The sequence below is a fragment of the Oculina patagonica genome, chromosome 2, assembly GCF_052425735.1.
Source record: "Oculina patagonica isolate OP01 chromosome 2, crgOcupat, whole genome shotgun sequence".
Lineage (NCBI taxonomy): Eukaryota > Metazoa > Cnidaria > Anthozoa > Scleractinia > Oculinidae > Oculina > Oculina patagonica.
The window spans coordinates 16,986,763-17,007,161 of record NC_135759.1 but is presented as its reverse complement, the minus strand read 5'-3'; the positions used below and the strand labels follow the sequence as shown (position 1 = coordinate 17,007,161).

At 35.4% G+C, this 20,399-nt stretch overlaps 1 protein-coding gene and 1 pseudogene across 1 annotated transcript; both read left to right on the top strand.

Annotated features, from left to right (window-relative positions):
• The first annotated feature begins 200 nt into the window (after positions 1–200).
• On the top strand, positions 201–2,135 carry LOC144643346 (uncharacterized). Its single transcript, XM_078502561.1, has one exon. The coding sequence runs from the start codon at positions 275–277 to the stop codon at positions 1,115–1,117; it is 843 nt and encodes a 280-aa protein (XP_078358687.1). The 5' UTR covers positions 201–274; the 3' UTR covers positions 1,118–2,135.
• A 10,653-nt stretch (positions 2,136–12,788) lies between these two features.
• On the top strand, positions 12,789–14,073 carry LOC144643350 (uncharacterized; annotated as a pseudogene).
• The last annotated feature ends 6,326 nt before the right edge of the window (positions 14,074–20,399 follow it).

Here is a 20,399-nt window from a genome sequence, read left to right as displayed (position 1 = left end):
ATGCGTGCAACCCCGGGGATCACATTCTTGTTCCCACTTCAAATATAAACGCTATAAATATTCTCCGCATGTGGTCGTAATGTTACAGTTCCCACGCGCGATTATCCACACCGTATTGGCTCGGTCTCGTGGCACGCTAGCCAAACGTTTATAAGCTGGAACGCTTAAGAGCAAAACGCTATAGTGCTTCGTGAAGCGACTTGAACACTACCTGTCTTTACAGTTGATTAACTTATCTGCCTTTGCTTGTTCAAGGAATCATTTACAGAGGAAGATGTCAGCGTTTAGTCCGGTTTCAAACTACGAGAAAGCTTCGGATTGTTTTCCGTCAGTGCCTTCCGTTAGTACAGTAACGTGGCCCAGCACAGTTCCACCAGCGTTTGAACTCGGACCGTGGTATTCGTGGGGACTACCACACTCCAAGCTGAACTTTCACGCTCCTCCTCCACCAACAGCCGTTACCCCGCTCGAGTACACAGGCTTCTGGCCGACTGTACCTTCCTTGGGAAGCTGCGGTTTCTTCCTGCCCTCGGGAAGTTCCCTGGCTAGGTCGTACGAGAAACCCAGCCAGTCATACATCGGGCTGATCGCAGAGGCGATCCTCAGCTCCCCAGAGAAGAAGCTTATACTAAGCGACATATACAGTTACTTGCTGACCCGCTATCCGTACTTCAGGACTAAAGGTAGTGGATGGAGAAACAGTATTCGGCACAACCTTTCACTGAACGATTGCTTTATCAAGGCTAGTCGCAGTCCAAATGGTAAGGGACATTTTTGGACGATTTGTCCCATGTACTATGAAGACTTCTTGCACGGTGACTACCGCCGGAGAAGAGCTGGAAAGTGTCTCAAGTTGGATTTGAAATCTGAGCGACTTCTTAGCGATCCACACCGATACTTCGCCTTTTTTAGTGAGGAGGCTAAGCCGAGCACGATTACCCAAAGGGAAACAACTACGCCGAGATACGAAGAACACAATCGGGATGAAATCAGAGACAGAAAACTCGACTCTGTTTCGATCGGACAGTCTTCGCCTGAACACGAACCAGGACGTAGAAGGAGCTTCGACGTCCAAAGCTTACTTTCAACGCCGCATTATAGAGACTATAAAAAATAGAACAAAGACTTGAATTAAGAACATAATTTATATATATAGCGTCTGGATTATATGATATTTAATTTTACGTATTTATTATGTTATAAAGTTGTGTGTTGTGTTAAGGTTATATCCGGAAAATGTTTCCAGTCGTTCTTTTGTATCGTGAGCAAGTCAAGCCTGATAAAGAAAAACATATTGGTTCATTAGCTTTCATTTTATGTTTGGATCTTGGGATCAACCATTTAAGTTTTTGTTAGTAAATGGCACCGTCGCAGATCCTAAAGAAACGTTTTATCAAACCAAACACCAAACCACAACTTTTGCTGAGAAGCAATATTTGAAATGTCATAATTTAAATAAAATGATTAAAACACTACAACATTGCACGGATGCCATGAATGCCATCATCTTGTGTTCACGTTGTCTTGTCAACCAAAGAGATGCCACTTAGCTTTTAAGTGCTTTTCCAAGGCTTCTACAAAATAATAGCAAAGCCATCCACTGGACTACGATAAAAAAGACATGATGATTTCACACCATTCAGGGTACTACTTTTTTATTCCACAACTCAAGCTCAATTATACAGCAGTTTTGAGGTTTTATTTATATCTTCATAAGGACTTTGTTTTTTCTACTCGGCACGACAAGTCAAAATTATATTCTTATTTTAATAGCCTTTTAGCGCTAAGGACAATAAATATGTCAACGGTCAAAGTTTGTGACGCCATACTCATGTCTTTGGAAGCTTTTCACATTTATAATGCAATTACTTACTCATCAAAAGAACTGCACTGTTGTAGGTAACATGTAACAACACTGCAGATATTGTCTGGAAAACTGTGAATTTTTGGTTCATAATGTTCAGAGCATGGCGTTCGTGAATCTAGCTCTTTTTCATGGTCAATTAAGTAAAATGTCTTCATATGTGGTTGTTTGTAACTGATGAAATGTATATTAATGACAATGACAAAGCAAAGGTTATTTGGCCAGTGCTGGCGAAACACAATTCAGTCGTTCCGGTCATTTATTTTGTCATAACGCAAATATCGTAATCAAAATAAATACTTCTTTGAACCATAAATACTTCGACTATAACCATCTTTCATTAACTGTATCATGTATTTTTTTGTTACGTGTCATGATTTTTTTTTGTGTAAATCACATTAAATGTCATTGATCTTGAGTAAGCAGTAAAAAACAAAAACATTAGTTAGGGGGCCACGTATATGGAATGTAGGTAATTTCAAGGGCAATTACGTAAAATGTCTAAGTATATAGTTGGCTGTTAACTTGAGTTATATATCAACAATATTGACGGAACAAAGGTAGTCATGTGTTGAAACACGTTTCGTTGTTTGCATCATCTTTTTTGTTCAAAACCCTGAAATCGCTAACATATAGTTTCTTTCGTAGTGCGAAATTAATAATATTTGCTTTTGAATCTGCTCTGAGGCCTTCTAGTGCCATCTGACTGTGACCTACTATTTCTTCTAAGTACTTATAACAACTAAATTGTCAGGTAGGTAGTAAAAATTAGCCACAATTTATAGCTTACAGGGCCACTTATGAATGACATTGCACATATTTCAAGATTTTCATCCTCTAAGTGCAGCATCCAGCTATGGAAGTTTCCTTTTGGTAGAGTCTTTAGCGCAATTGTGGTGATACATGATTACAATATAAATCCTACCTGTTTCTATAAATTTCATTTAATATAAGTTCAAAGAATTTGATCACTTGTTATGGCAGTGTAACATTGAGTTTCGATTGAGTTGGTGACTGAGTAGCTTCAGCTATATGTTATCGTGTATGTTATCGTGACCTGCACGTGTGCGAAGAAGCCCTCTAATTGAAAAAAGGGCGAAAGAACCAATGGAATTTCTTTTAATTATTCGCTGCCATCTCTTCTTTCCTCTTATTCAAAAGGCTTCTTCTCAGGCAGGTCATGATGAAAAGTTAAGTTAAATCGAACGCTGATCCTTTTTAGGGCTGAAAGAGTTTAAGGAAATAGGAGTATTTTGAAATATATAAATGTCATTACCCAACAGAGGTTGCCATCAAAATTGACAGTTAACTGTAGTTCTTCATTTTCAATCAAGTTCTGTTGGAACAAACTATTTTCCAATCTTTTAATCGATCGCCTCTGGTATTAAAGGAAAAATATCAGAGGACTCTATACGAAAAAAGATGTTACCATTGACAATTAATTCTCCACTAATATTTCATCTTTTTTTTCAAAGTTTGTATGAAAACATTTTCTAATTATTGGTTTTAAAATGTTTACAATAGATCACATCGTCTTTTTTATTTCTCTTTGATTCTCTTCTAATATAAAATTCTAGAATTTTTTAAACTTCCAAATAATTTTGCATTTTCTCTCTTTAACGTAATGTAGGAAGAAAATGGATTGACGTCATGGGTTAGAGAAAGCAATTATCCACACTCCGATTAAAAGTTACTATCGCTAGTCAGTTGTAAAAACATGATCTAGCACATATTTCTATTTCCTTCCTAAAAATAGATAGAACGTTCAGCTGATAAGAAGAACAGAAAGAATCAAATCGTTATGCTAATATCTTTCCTGTTGCTATGTGTGACCAAAACGTGAAAGCGCCATGTTCCTGTTAACATGTTGGAACGGGCATATTTTGTCACGCAACACGTGATAAAATAACATGTTTGGTAGTTTTCTACATTGAAATTAAATTTCTCTTTTATCGGATTATGTTTTTCAAAATGAAAAGAGTAAGGGATACTAACTATAACTCGAAACGGACCAAACCACTACCCCTCGCTGTTATAACTTCCCCAAGAATATTTTCTCGTTTGAGACTTGTGAAGCAATATTTTAAATGCCTTTTTTAATTGAATGGTTAAAAATCTTTGTGTAGCACCGCACGCCTGCTTTATTTTAGTGTTCATTTATTGTAATGAATTTATTCAAAAGGTTTGTTTGTTTGCTACTGATCAAGGAATTACCTTCGGCGAACAGACATCATACTCTTAGAAGAAGTGGTTGCATAATAAAAAAAAAGACGTTCTTAGCAATTTAGTAGAGAGAAACTCTTACTGAATCCTGCCTTAGACCTTACAAATGCAATTGCCATATTAATTTCAAAACAAAAATAAATAAGGTAGAAAGGAAGAGTTATATTATATTTTGATACAAATTTTGGTTCTTCAAATCTATCTTCCTTTTTCATTAATTAGTATGTGTCATTTTATTATTTGTGAAGATGTTCTGATGCTGTTTTCAAATAAATGTTTAGTTATCGTAACAATATCATTTCTTTTTTCTCCTTCTATTTAAAAATGCTGTCTACTTTATTTTTTAGTGGATAGGATTCAAAGGTACCTCGTAATTGACAAACATTTTCCTTGTCTGTATTCGTTTAAGAGACCACTTTTAGTAGACAATTTGAGAAGATGTCTTGATATATATACGTTAATGCTGACAAAGCATTTCAGTACAAGGTGTGTGTGTGATTCGTGTGCAGATTCAAAGAGGAAGACATTTTTGCACGATATTTTGACGTTATTTAACTTCCGTGCCAATAATTACAATACTAAAGCACGAAAGCAATGTTTGTTTGAGTACAAAATAATTTCTTACTGTTCAAGGTCAATATAGTTGAAATCTCAAATCATGCTATTTTCGAGGATATTTTCTAAACAAAAAAACTTTTCAAGAGATTAAGGAAGCGGCACCTGCCAAATTAAAATACATTTCCTTCAAACGGTCAAAAATAACAGAAAATGAGACCTCTGTTCAAGACCGTCCTGTCCTACTGACTCCGGTTAATTTAATGTCTTGCAATTTTAATGTCTTGCACTGAGTCGAACATTTAATTAGTGGCTTTAAAATTTGTTTTAACTATAGCTTTATGATGAGAAAATTGTTTCGTGATTGAGAGACATAAAAAAACAGTATTCTTGATAGTAGTAAAAAATAAAAACAATAGAAGTTTAAGTTCTACTCTTTAGGCAATCCAATTCTTTAGGCAATATAATATGGTCGTCATGATGGGTTTTCAAATTCCGTTTCACAAATATTTTAGAAATTCTATTTTTGATTTACCCGCGGTTTTTACGACGAACAACAGTCACACGATCGCTCACAATGCACCTTCAAAGAAAGTGAATATCCTGTAACAGACTGGTTAAGATATTTTCAGGTTTTAATAAATAAGAAAATTAACTTTCGTGATGACAAAAATACCTTTATGCACGAGTAATTTAGTACAATGCCTCGACGTAAGAGAGATAATTGTTGCACATATTGACGGAGCGAAAATCACATTTGTGGGTTTATTGATGAAAAACATCGGATTTTGGTAATTGGATGAAAATTAAACTTCTTAATTTCATTCTAAGAAAGACAGTTAGTCAGTCAGTCAGTCAGTCGGCTAGTCATTCAGTCTGTCTGTCCACACGTTAGTCGGTCAGTCAGTCACGCAGTTAGTTATACTTGCTTATGAATTTCCTTTCTTCTTATATCACCATTTTATAACTTGCCACGATGTACAACTTTTTCTAGTGCTTGTAACAACTAAAATTACCTTAATCTGACGTAATCAGTGAAAAGGACAAGAATGCAATTAAGGGCCAAATATTGAATGTTTCGACGAATGTCTCAAGAGTTTTTTCACCTAACTTACAACTCGGCATTTCCTACTTGGTATTTTGGTAAAACATATTCTCGCTAATGTCGTCAGTTGTCGTGTTTTATGCCATCCGTCTGTTCAGGTAATCACATATGATAGCAATTTTCCTGACACAAACAAATAACATCACAGACATGATTACAATATTGCTGTTAACCTGATGCAGCATATTTACCTTCTACCTACTAGCTACATGCCTTACTCATAGTGCCGATAGCCAGCCCTTAGCCCTAGCCCTTAACCTAGCTCGTGGAAACGTACATTCTCACTACAAACATGTGTCATTATTGATACCTAACACCCTCATTTAATACTGCTCTTTACTTCGTTTGTTTGCGTTTGTACGCGTTATAAAGCATTTATGATGTATTCGTAAAAAAAGACAAAGTTTATGGCTGAAACGTATATAATTTTTCGCTTTGAAGTATTGGTGTCGTACTCACTAGTTTTAAAATTAACGGTCATATTCATTATGGATAGGAAAAATTCAAAAACTAATTACCTTTAATGACAAAAAAAAAGAAGGCTTGAAATGAACAAAGAGAAAAATGGAGTGAGTTAACGTCATTAGACAAATATCGTACACAACAGCGAAATCAAGCAATGACCAAATTTAAAGTATTTTTTTTTTTTTGAAAAGCCACTATCGGCCATTCAGCTTTTAAGACAGTATGAGAGAACAGAACTTTTTACAAAGATAATTTTTCTCCGTATTTTTTATTTAAAGAAGACAGGAATCAAGATGTGTAAGAAATGGTGAATAGTTCGTACAAAAAGCTCGTAAATATGCAGTTTCCGTTGCCATGTGTGATCATGAGGCAAACTTTGTTTTATCTTCCTGTTCCAAAGTTCATAACTAGTCACGCGACGAAGTAACTTCCATGTTTCAGTTTATTATTTTATCCTAAATCGATTTTATTTTTAAATCAGATTCTATCTTTTTTGAAAATAAACTGATTAATTAAGAGACACTGACCATAAATCCAGAAACCAAACCACAGCTCCTCCCTTTCAGAACTTGCCGAGGAATATTTTATGTTTTTGTTTGTAAAGCAATATATTAAAATGTCTGTTTTAAATAGAATCGGGATATTAAAAACGTAAATGGCTGTGCTTTTAACGTTAATTATTTCATTCAAAAGGAATTAGAAGCTATTTATTTCATAATAAACCCAAACTTTGCTAATGGAGACAATTGCCTTGGCGGCGAATAGACATTGTAACACCGATGAGAATGATTGTGTGACAGAAACATGCTTTTTTAGTAATTCAGTTCAAATAAATATGTCGAAGCACAGCTTGAAGCAAAACTTCATTGCATGTGTAGTTTTAATATTAATTTTGAACGAGCGGAAGGAAGTAGGAACAATATTTCCTACATGTACAAAACTTGGTGTGTTCGTACTTTGAAATTCCTTAGTTTTCATTTATTCGAATTTTGGCATCCTCGGTTTGAAAGGGTTTTACGGAGGCTCTACCAAAGTAATTTTACCTCTTTTTTGCTTTGTCGTGCTTAGCAGATAAACACAAAATTTATCATAAAAGTTATAAATAAATCAAATTTCAAAGCCGCATGACTAAGCGATAAACTTAAAATTGCAATTAAGGTAGAAACGACGCTGTCGCCTTGTCTTCTTTTCATCATAGCCCGTAGACAGGCCATGCTTTCAACTTTCATGCGGCCGTTTGAAAAAGCTCTTGTGAAATTTCTTGGTTAGAAACATATTTCCGTTACCTGATATTTTGAGTTTTATCACTCTATATTGACCTTATGCCGTACGAAATTTGTACTCAAACAAACACGGCTATTGTTTAAGTGTCATTTTTGGAACGGAATCTTTTAAGATTCCGTTATATATATTATTCCGTTATTATATTATCTTTCTTAAAAGAAAGATAATATATCTTTAAAATATTTCCTGCCCGCTTAATCTTTACACGAATTACGTACGAAAAGGTATTTTTTGTCGTAGTCTCTTTACGCCGTGGAGAATGAAAATGCCTTAAATTCAAATATGCATGAAAGGTAATGTTAAATCATGAAATGCCTTCTAAGGTGAAAGAAAGCAGCTTGTTTAGCACTGAAGTAGTAAATACAGATTCTTACAAAATATATTACTTCACAAGGAAATTTGCATACGAATTTCTGCTATGGTATGCTAGGTTTTTTATTCCTCTAAACTTTCGACTGTGATAAAATTATTCTCTACCTTGAAAATAGTTGGCTAGTTTTTGATTAGCCCAAAGATGTTAAACATTTTAGTAACATTCTACCTAAACCAAAAACTTCACTTTCTAAAACCTGTCACTTAAGAGGTACTCTATGTTTTGATCAACAGGGTTTCAACGATATTTGTAAACGCATCCAACAACTTCCATAATATTTACACGATAATTATGAAAAATACTCCAAAGGTTTTAAATTAAATGTTATATTTACTATAACATTTATTATCGTTTGTCTCAGAGGCTGGGTTTCTAAGTTTGGTGAAAATATGCCAGTTAAAAAACGGAATGGTTTGTTATTTTCATGAAATAAGCGACATTTGTGCCTAAAAGATACTATTTGGTTTGCCATTCATGCTTCTTTCTCAGCAGTGGTTTCCTAATTATTAATAAATTTAAACAAAGAAACAATTATTTGATATTATAATTATTTGCCATTAAAGGTTATCTTAGAATCTTTCTTATGGCACTTACTGAGTGAATGTGGCATAGCAACAGTATCCAAAACAAACTCATCTATCGCAGAAGTTATTTAATATTCTAATTACTCCGGCTGTAGGCCAGGAGTTGTAAAATGGGCTTGATTTCTTTGGCCATCACAAATCTGCAAAATTGCGCAATCGAGTGACGTAATCCCATTGTGCTTTGCGTACCATCTGCTTGACCCCAAGAGAAAAGTTGCCGTAGAAGCCATTGTTGATCGATTTAAAGCCCGAGTCTTTTGTGCCATGGAACGGATTACAAACTTCCAAGGTCTTGTTTGTTATTCTTAACAAGTAAAATTCCCTCTCTGGGGCAAGTACAGATTGCTAAAACCTTACTGGTGTGAAGAAATTCATCTTTCTTTCCGCGCCGCGAAGACTGTGTCGCGACGTACTTATCAGTGTGTTTTGAATACAAATCATGGACTTGATCAAGGACTTTCTGCGGCTTCTCGAGACTTCAGAAAGCAAACTTGTTATGCAAAGTATTACTTTGAATTTTGGATGGAATTTATAGAGGGATCAGTAAAAGTAAGTCAAGTAAAAAATTGAATGCAAAAGCCGTCCGCTATAATTATAAGAAATCACAATTTTTGCTTTTGCGTGAATAAATTTAATTAAGCGTGCGAGGGTTGCTTCACGCGTTTTGAAATTGACGCTTAGTTTCTGTGCTTCATCTTCTACGAAAATTAATCTGAAATAACGCTTCTTTCAAGTTTCTTTCATATGTCCATCTTTAGTTCGGTATTTTAGGTTTTTAAGGGACATTGATCTTTGTTTCGAGACAGACGCGGTGTTATCTGATCATACCTTTCAACCCGACCTGAGTTTAGTTTTGTGTTTTATATAAAAAAGATTTAGAAAAATTACTCCAGTATTCCAAAAAAATGCAAACGAGTAGTTTCATAAATAGTAAAATAAATGAAGAGCTTAGAAAGCATTACGAATTCAGTTTTTGGAACGAACCATTTGGTTTGCAGAGTTTTGTAAACAATATTCGTAGTCTCCTTCGCATCCGCGCTATTTGGTTGTCACGCAACGCTTCCGTGATTCGAAAATAACTTTTCCCTCCGAAAATCAGCTTTTCTGCACCAAGAAACACCACATTGAGATAGTTTCATATTTTGTCAAGATCTTCATTAGGGGGTTCCTACTATTCGTCTAGGTTTACTGGGCATTTTTTGTTTATTTGTTTGCAATAAAGTCTTGACATTGTAAAACCACGACTACATTCCTAGTTTTATCTAGGCAGCTTTTCTTTATTCATTGTTGTATTTTATGTTTTATTTTTTAGCCTCTCATACCCGTCAGTACAAGTTACAGGAACCGGGAGTTCCGATACGTACCCAAACCCTTTCCTAATCCTCCACCCCTATGTCACTTCCAGGGCCGGAGTGAACGCTGTCCTAGCGTCTTGTTTAGAAAATAAAAGCAGTGACTTGACAATTTTATGCTGTGTAATTCTTCCATGAATTTTTCCGGTTTTAAATCATCGAGATCCTGTAATATTCTGAACAGAAACAGTTTCCTTTTCAAAATTGCCAAAAATCTTACCCAAATTGCATAAGTTAAACATTGAAGAATATTAAAATTGCCTGACTGAGGCCACGACCATTGGTCTATTTTTGATACAGGCTAATAGATGTAGATCGGAAGTTGGAGTTTGTTGTGTTGTGTAGACAGGCAAGTAGAAAAATTTCCTTTACTTTGTTATAAACTAAAATTAATTGAATGTTATTTCACGGGCGTACGTGCAGTCGAACACGTCCAGCAAAGTTCTAAGTTCAAAGTTCCGTTCTCCGTCTGGCGGTCGCGGAAAAGTCACCAAAATGGCACGTGGTCATTACCGTACCTATACTTGATAACAAATCACATAAAGATATAAAGCACACATAGAAATAAATCAGAATTAGTGGTGACTAATAATGCAAGCGGAAAATTAAACTGCTTTGTTCGCTATGAAGTCAGAGATATATATAAAACTCAATAAGTTTTACTCTTCGCAGTGGAGCGAGCTTTGATCGATCGCTCCAAGAAGCTCAGTTTACGTTTTGTAAACGAATTTCTGTCTAACACTGGTTCCTTCCATGTGGTCATGTAAAGATGTTTCGGGTTGTAGCTCGATAGCGGGCCGCGGCAAACTACACCAGATTTCGGAAATTTGAGCTTCAAACTTACGTTGTTTTGTTACCGCACTGTTTTTCTGCTCGGCCTGTAAGTGATATAACGGAGTGGTATGTAATATATAAGTCGATGCTGCATTTTAACTTCAATACAAACCAATATTAGAGATCTTAGGTAAGGACTCTTTTCAGTTAGAGATATTGCGAGAATAAGATAAAACTATGACCCCTGTAACGCTACGGAACGTTCTTGAGGAATCCTGTTTATTGGTTGCTAAAGCCGAAATCATCCTGTTGGTACTAAGTGCATGAGACCTTTTGAAGTAGTCAGGCAAACGCTCCACTCTGGAACTGTTCATACATAAGAGAAAAATCAAGTAGCTTATGTATTTACATTAACTTTTTGAGTTCTATATCAACATGCAAATTCTTAACACTTGTTCCTGTTAATTTCTTATAAATCTTTCAGGAGAATATGTATAATGAGATCATGGTTCTCGTGACATGTATGCGTAATTATAAATTGAAAATACGATGGGAAATGAGACGATGGTCCTTTTTGGAGGAGCTTAAGTAATAAGAGAACAAAGGTTCTGAACAAAAAATGCTTTTAATCTAGTTTGTTGGGGCCTTTATGGCAAAATCAATGGCCGAAGTATAAATTGGCTTCGGAATTTCGGGTGCTGTCAAATTTAACTTATGTGCTGTTAGGCTTAGTTTTGGTATCCGGTAGCTTTAAAAAAACATCCATTTTGGTTGTGAGAGGGCAATATTCGACAGAGGTTTCCGGAATTTAAAATACTCGTACTTACAACCACGCTTACTTCCAAGCCAATATTTACAAAACAGTACAGCAGCACAACTCTAAAATAACTTCACGAGTTTTAAGGACAACAAATGTCTTTATCGGGCGTTCGTTAACTATTTCTTGCTGAAAGAATTTCTCATTTAAACTGCCTGTTTATTTAGTTTCAAGTCTGCAATTATACTCGCGATAATGCTATCGATTTGTTTAGTTTGTGTAAACTTCCGTGACATATTTTGAATTTATGGTGTTGTGATACCAACTAAATATTGCTTTTAATTATCTGCCAATATCATCTTTATCGAAATACGTGAGTTTTCATTTATCCACATACACGAATATCTTTAAAATTCTCTTCTAGCTTGAATTTTCCTCTTCCGCTAAATTCTTTACAAAGTAAATGAAGTGTTCATTCTGCTTTACAACTTTGACAAAATTTTGTCTTTTCGATTTATCAAACGTTCTCTTTTGAGAACACTCTTTCTCTAATTGCCTGCGACGATATCAACAAAAGTGAAAGCACTTCTAACTTTCTCTCGCAGCTGGAACAGGATATTTCTGACATGTGAGTGCGGTCTCGTGATATACAACTTAGTTATCAAGTAGTTCCCTACCTGAAATATTTTTAACGTTTAATATTAAACAGCATTATCGCCGTAAGCTGGGCACGAAATCTTAGAAACGTGCAACAGCAGTTTCAACGATGGTTGAACAGGCGTACATGTTGAAGTTAGGTGGAAAAGTTTCTTCGTCGTGTTTTGTACGATTAATGTAGGCGAACAAAACGTGCGAAAATTCGCCCTTTGTTTCTGGGATTTACTTGACAGACTTGTAATTCTCTAGACAATGGACTAATAAAACGGATAAAACCAACTAAAAGATTAAAATATACACACTTTTTAAAGCACTTATCGCATTAGGCTTAGTGATGTTGCTTACGGGTGATAAATAGATTAGCTATAAGGGGGGGGGGGGATTATAAGGAAAATCGGCCAATGACTACAAACACGAAAGCCAGCCTAAACAATTTACAAAAACTCCAGTTGTGTTAATCTACATCTTAGGAAAAGCTGAAAACACAAAATCAAGTTTAAAATGTGTTTTTTCATGTTCTTTTTTATAACGGGGAATGCCGAATGTCGAATGCTACCCATGCGTGCAACCCCGGGGATCACATTCTTGTTCTCACTTCCAATATAAACGATATAACTATTCTCCGCATGTGGTCGACGTTATGTTACAGTTCCCACGCGCGATTATCCACATCGACTGTAGAACAAAAGACCGCGTTAGCAAGTCATCGTATTGGCTCGGTCACGTGGCATGCTAGCCGAGCGTTTATAAGCTGGAGCGCTTAAGAGCAAAACACTACAGTGCTTGGTGAAGCGACTTGAACACTGCTTGTCTTAGACAGTTAAACTAACACTTATCTGCCTTTGCTTGTTCAAGGAATCATTTACTGAGGAAGATGTCAGCGTTTAGTCCTGTTTCAAACTACGAGAAAGCTCCGGATTATTTTCCTTCAGTGCCATCCGTTAGTACAGTAACGTGGCCCAGCGCAGTTCCACCAGCGTTTGAACTCGGACCGTGGTATTCGAGGGGACTACCACACTCCAAGCTGAACTGTCACGCTCCTCCTTCACAAACAGCTGTTACCCCGCTCGAGTACACAGGCTTCTGAACGACTGTACCTTCCCTGGGAAGCTGCGATTTCTTTCTTCCTTCGGGAAGTTCCCTGGCTAGGTCGTACGAGAAACCGAGTCAGTCATACATCGGGCTGATCGCAGAGGCGATCCTCAGCTCCCCAGAGAAGAAGCTTGTGCTAAGCGACATATACAGTTACATGCTGACCCGCTATCCGTACTTCAGGACTAAAGGTAGTGGATGGAGGAACAGCATTCGGCACAACCTTTCACTGAACGATTGCTTTATCAAGGCTAGTCGCAGTCCAAATGGTAAAGGACATTTTTGGACGATTAGTCCCATGTACTATGAGGACTTTTTGCACGGAGACTACCGCCGGAGAAGAACTGGAAAGTGTCTCAAGTTGGATTTAAAGTCTGAGCGACTTCTTAGCGATTCACACCGGTACTTCGCCTTTTTCAGCGAAGAGGCTAAGGTGAGCACGATTATCCGAAGGGAAACAACTCCGCCAAGATACCAAGAAATCGATCGGAATGAAATCAGGGACAGAGAAATCGACTCTGTTTCGATCGGACAGTCTTCGCCTGAACCCGAACCAGGACGAAGAAGAAGCTTCGACGTCAAGAGCTTACTCTCACCTCCGCATTAAATAGACTATAACAAATAGTCTGAGCAATTAGGGACAAGAACATAATTTATATACAGCGTCTGAATTATTATATTAAGTTTTAGGTATTTATTATGTTATAAAGTTGTATTTAGGTTATATCGGGAAAATTTTTCCAGTCGTTCTTTTGTATCATGAGCAAGTCTGATAAAGAAAAAAATATTGGTTCATTTTTATGTTTGGATCTTGTGATCAACAATGTAAGTTTGTGTTAGTAAATGGGACTGTTTCAGGTCCTAAAGAAACGGTTTACCAAACCAAACACCAAACCACAACTTTTGCTTAGAAACGTTTTATTGTTTGGAACTAGTGAAGTAATATTTTAAATGTCATAATTTAAATGAAATGATTAAAACCCATCAACACTAATGGATGTTAAAAGCTGCTTTGTGTCTAATAATGTTATTTAATATTCGGAAACATTCCCTTGTTTGTGGAATAACCTCCATTTGTCGTTGATCAACGTTACTTTAGTGTCGGCAACAGGCAACGTTATCTTGTCAGTCAAAATGATGCCACTTAGCTCCTTCACGGTTCGAACAAGCCACAACTAATAAATACTTTAGACCTTTAGCCTCTTTTGCTCGCCTGAACTTGTCAATCAAGAAAAAAATTCTATTTAAAGAAAGAATTATTGAGGATGTTTAAAACTAATACTTTTTGTCTGAAGTGAAATAACAGCCTTTTACTTCTGAAATTAGCTATCATCCAGATCTTTCCCAGCTATAAGTCGTTTCTACCTAACAGTAAAGCATGAAAGCAGAATGAAGCCCAGAAGGTTGAGCGTCACAAACAGTTTCTAACTTATTAAAAATGTTATTAAAGTCGAGAGCTAGAGAGCAAAGGAATTTTTATGATATTAGTTCCAGACCGCTTAACCCAAAAATAACATTTTAGCAAAGTGAATGTTTGTTTGAACACTAATTAGCTACCGTTTAACGTCAATATGAAGTCATGTTGTGAATGATTATATTGTTTCTACCACTCAGAAGAACTGAAGTTCAAGTGGTTTTCCAAGGCTCCTGAAAAATAATAGCAAGGCCTTCCAATGCACTACAATCAAAAAGACAAGATGATTTGATTCCTTACCATTTACGGTACTGTTTTTCTTATTTCACTACTCAAGCTTAATTATACAACAACGTCTTAAGTATTATTTATAACTTGATAAGTACGTTGTTTTTCTACTAGCATGACAAGCCAAAATTATATTCTTAATTTAATAGCCATTTAGCGCCAAGTACAATGAGAATGTCATAAGTCATAAATTCAAAAGTGAGGGTCAAAGTTTGTGACGTCATGCTTATGTCTTTGGAAGCTTTGCAAATTTAAACCGCACTTACTTATTCACCAAAAGAACTGCACTGTTGTAGGTAACATTTAAGAACACAGCAGATATTGTTTGGAAAACTGCGAACCTTTTGGCTCATATTGTTCAGAGCATGGCGTTCGAGAATCTAGCTCGTTTTTTTATGGTCAATTAAGTAAAATCTCTTAATATGTGGTTGTTTGTAAACATAAAATGTATATTAATAACAATGACAAAGCAAAGGTTATTCAGGCAGTGTTGACGAAACACAATTAAGTCGTTCCGGTCATTTATTTCGTCATAACACAGAAATCGTAACCAAAAAAATTCTCCTTGCTTTTCGGTTTGTTCCTTCTAGAACCCTCTTCATGTTTATTGTTCTATATGCTTTAATCACCTTAAGTGCCATTAATCTTAGGTAGGCATTAAAAACAAAAACAGCAACTTAAGGGGCCACTTATTGAATGATATGGCACATTTTTAAGGGGTTATTTTACAAACTTAGCCTCCCGATGAACAATTGGTACAACTTTTTGGTGAAACTTTTTCAGACTCCTGTGGTGCTACAATACACGATTATATTGTAACTTTACCCTTGATGACGGCATACAAATCATACACAAATTAAAAACGCTGTCAAGCATAATGAACTTTATATAAATACTATTTCGTGAAAGAAGTCTACAGATTTGTCATTTGTCTTGAAGTCTTTCTGCTGTGTCTGTATTTTTATTACACTGAATTGGTGGACCTCAGGTGAAGACTGGTAATGTTTAATCAGCGAAGCAACTTTCTGAAGTTTGATTTCCTGTTGCGGCCACGATACGTGCTCAAACAGCGAGTTTTTCTAGCCATTATAGCAACATTTGTAACCACACGACTGAAACCACGTTCCTGTTTATTACTAATGCATTTTCTTGACAACAGCGTTATAGTTCTAAAATAAACTGATTAATAAATCACTAAACACTCAACTACAACTCCCTCCCATTCAGAACTTGCCCAAGAAAATAGACTCAAAATACCGCACGGAAAAATACTGCACGCGTGCTCCTAGTTTGCTTTTGTTAATCTGAATTTCTCTGAAAAGGGTGCAACTTATTTTTAAATCGGTGACAAAGGAAATGCCTCCGGCTAACGGACGTCAATACCTCAATTAAAACCGGTTGCGTAATAAGAACCTATCCCGTTCTCAGCAAAAAAGGACATTCCAAAACGTAATTGTAACTGATAGTGAAAGATTGCGAAGAAATCATCAAACCTTCCTTTTAATTTGCTATCTTGTATCGCAATGTACCTTTTCAGTTACGACAAAACTCTTACGTAAAATGAACCTGAGTGGTGTAGAAGAAAGAAATTTTCAGCGTAACTAGTATATAATGCGACAGATCAAGAGTGAAGGGATTTGTATATAGAACATGTTTCTAGATATCAAAATGCAACTTCCTTTCCTCTTCATTGGTATTTGATGTTCAACTTGAGGAGCCATGCTGAAGCTGGCTTTTTTTTTCTCCATAAGTTTGTCCTTTCCACTAAAACTACTGTCGCTAAGGTACTACTAAATGAAGTTAACCAGTTCGGAGTTCGTGTTAGTAAAGATAGTACTGTTAGCAAACAATAAAAAGACTTGAATTTTGTTGAGGAGGGCAAAAAACAGTCGTTGCCGTACAGAAATATTAGTTACCTAGCTAGTACAATCCTTGTAAGCGAGCAGGGAAGATCTTTATGATTATATACTATCTCCCTACATGTTTTTGAGGTAATATTAATACAAAAAGTGATGTTTCGATGGACGAATTTTTAACCAGGAAAGTTTCTCAAGATATTTTTTTTGATGTGCCTCCTGATCATTTGGTTTAAAAGACAACTGAGGTGAACCGACATCTTTTTTTTTTTACTGCGGTTAACTTTTCTTCTAATCTGACGCAGTATTATTTTTAACTTCATGTGAAAATTGTTTCTCTACTTTGCAAGACAAAACAAAACAAAAAGCCTTTGCGTCATGAATAATCAGGGAAAATATGTTAGATAGACAAACAACTGAAACTCTTTGGTTGTAAAATCGTTAATTGCTCCAGCAACAAAACGTAATATCAAATAATGCTGAGTACTGAAATTCTTTCTGTCGATTACATGTCCAATATTATATATTATGTAATAGATTTTACAGTTTTTTACCACAAACAAGGAAATGTCGTATTGAAATAAAGCATTAAAAACAAAAACAAAAAGGGTCACTGCAATAACGTCATAGTAAATCGTCATCACAATTTTTGTTCAGTTTTAAAAATTCTTTCCCACGAAATTGGTTGACGTTGTTTGAAGAAAAGAAATCTATAATTATAAAACATTTCATTTCGTTGGAATGAATATTTCATGATTTTTGTTCACAAACCTTAAATAGTTTCGAGAGTAGAACGTGAAGTTAAGTTGCATTGACGTTTGAACTGCGCTTAGTGTTTTACTAAGTGCGTTTATAGAACCAGGAAACATTTGCCTAACCTTGGGTCAGTCGACTAGAGACGGTACGTATTTCAAATATTATATCACAAAACATTCACCCGATTGTTCAGTCTCTTTCCTCTCCTTTTAACAAAGCTCATTGTATTCATTGCCTTAAATATTTTCTAACCAAGAAACTTTGTTGTGATATTTGCATTTCTGGAAAAAATACTTTTCATTTATTGTTTTCTCCTGCCTTATTTTTTGCGGTCGTATAACTTGATTCATGGCTTCATTAAGCTTTGTAAACATATTAACATTTTCGAAATACGGTGAATATTTACCGTTTTAAACAAATCTATTCATAATCTTCAAAAAATATACGGTTTACAAGGGTTTTGGTTAAAACAACAAACACTAGAGCGGATCGCGCGTGGACGGTGAAATGGGTCATACTAGCTAGTACCTTAAGCCTAACAGCGGATTTGAATATTCTTCTATATGTAACATTAACAACTGGACAATTAAGTTGCTTTATTACTCTGATGTGGTTAATTTTTCCTCCTAAAGAAAGCCATTATTCATTGAGTTAAAATTTACAGAAGAAAATCTTTGGTTGCGTTTAAAAGTCTGTCAAAAGAGTCATTAAAATTTACAGAAGCGTATTTAAGCCACATGCCGATTACAGTCAAACCGGATGTTCTATTGATGAGAACTTTGTAATGTTGCGGCGCAATGTTCCAATATTGATTGACAGTTTGCTCGTCGCAACTTGCAACTTTCAATTCAAACTTGCCTGAGCAATAATAATGGACAGAATACGCCATGTTTTGATTAAATACCCCAATTGGCTCGGGCTTGTCAGTTTTGTGAATGTCACTAAAACAACTTTTCTCTTTTATTGGGTTGACAATATAATAGAACCGTTAGATGGCTGAGTGATATCGAATCAGCGATGCAAATAGTCTTAAAAATATAACATTTAACAGTAATTATACAGTTGGCTTTCCTGTTGTGGATTGCGTGATACGCAAAAAACGAGCAGTTTTATCTTGCCATTCATTCTGAGGACCATTATCGCACTACAAATGCACTTCCATGTTTCGATTTGGTATTTTATTTTATTTCTTTTTCAATCATATTATGATTTCCAAATAAATTTATTAAGGATAACGAACCAAACATCACACCATCACTTCCCATTCAGAAGTTGGCAAAAAATATTTATTAAAACTGCAAATGCAATATATCAAAAGCTCTTTTTTCAATGAAATTTTGAATTTCTGCAACACTGCACAGCTGTTTTAATCCGTTTTATTGCCAATAATTTGATTTAAAAGTTTTCTATTTAGTTAAAACATCAAATATCTGCTAGCGATGCTTAAAAACGTATCCCTGACTGCTTGCCGTAGCAAAACGTTCAAAGTATGATGTGTGTTAGCAGTAGGCTCTTTGCAGCTTGTGTTCACATGGTCCTGTCAACTGAAACAAGAACACCTGCTTATAGTTGAAAAAGATAACCGAATGCAAATAAAGGTACATCGTTTTCCTCGCTGAAATACCAAGGAGGAAGATAATCTAAGCCATTTTTGTAGTCAAAAGGGTGTCTCACCTGACCTAACGTTTCCTACATGTAATTGAGTGTTTTGTTTTTTTTTTTCGTGTAAGGCATAGGAATGTTAATGACATTTTATTCTTTTTTTTAAATTTCTGTTCTTAAAATAACATTTCTTAAAAAAAGCAATATCTCTTTGGGTGTTTAAGATTGTAAAATTGCAATTGTAATATGCCCGTATGTACCACGATTTTTATAGACATTTAACAAGCAGAGTCACACTGATTAAAAATTAAGTGTGATATTTATATGTAATTTTGAATGAAAAGAAGGCATTCCACGCACGACTAATTTCCCTCAATTGTAAGGTAAGCTATCGGTCTTTATAGTTAAAAAATGTGTCTACGTTATAACAGAGAGGGAAAAGGCCGATGGGTTTGTGTGGTACAAACAGTGGCTTTTTACTAATCAGATGTAATTCAAGAAAATTCAGTGAACATAAGAGGGTTTATGATATTCCATCTAACTAGCTTCCGTTCCAAAAATAAAACTGATTTGAAACAAAGGCAATCATTAAATGTTTGTTTGAACTTGATTTTCGTACCGTTAAAGGTCAAAACAAAGTCACGATTTCAAAAGGAAAGTTCTCATAGGTTTCTTGTATGATCCTGCAAAATAACACCAAAGTCGCAGAATGGATTATGAATATAAAGAAAAGATTAGCCAACACCAATGTGACGCCACTCCTGTATTTTTTTCTTAATTTCGTGCCAAAAGCTAACTTATGCATTTAATTACTGACAGCTTTTTAATTTGTTTTATTTATAACTATAAGAAAGCTGTTTCCTGCTCAGCATGACATCGCAAAATGACATTGTTTATTAAGAAAACTCTTCCCGTCATGAAAGATGTAAATGTCACAGTATGTCATTAAGTTACTGCAGGTGCAACGGTTAAAGTTTCTACATATATTTTGATCTTTTTTTAGTAATTTTGCCAATTCTTTTTCGGTTCAGTGGTAAGCATCGCTAATAACGTCACAATGTTCTTTGAATTTTTGCGCATATCAGGATAGCGCTGTTGCTTAGCCCACAAAAGAAGTGTTCTGTTCTAAGGTAACATCTAACGTCACTGCAGATATTGTTTGAAAAACTGTGATCTTTTTGTGATAGTTTTCAGAGCTTGGCGTTTATGGAATGCAAGTTATTTCTAAGGCAATTAAGTTAAATGTCTAAGTATATAGTTTAGTTATATATCAACAATATTGGCAAAACAAAGGTAGTTTTTTGTATGATTTATTATGTTCAAAACCATGACATCTCTAACATACATTTGTATAGTTACTTTCGTAGTACGAAATTAATAATATTTGCTTTTGAATTT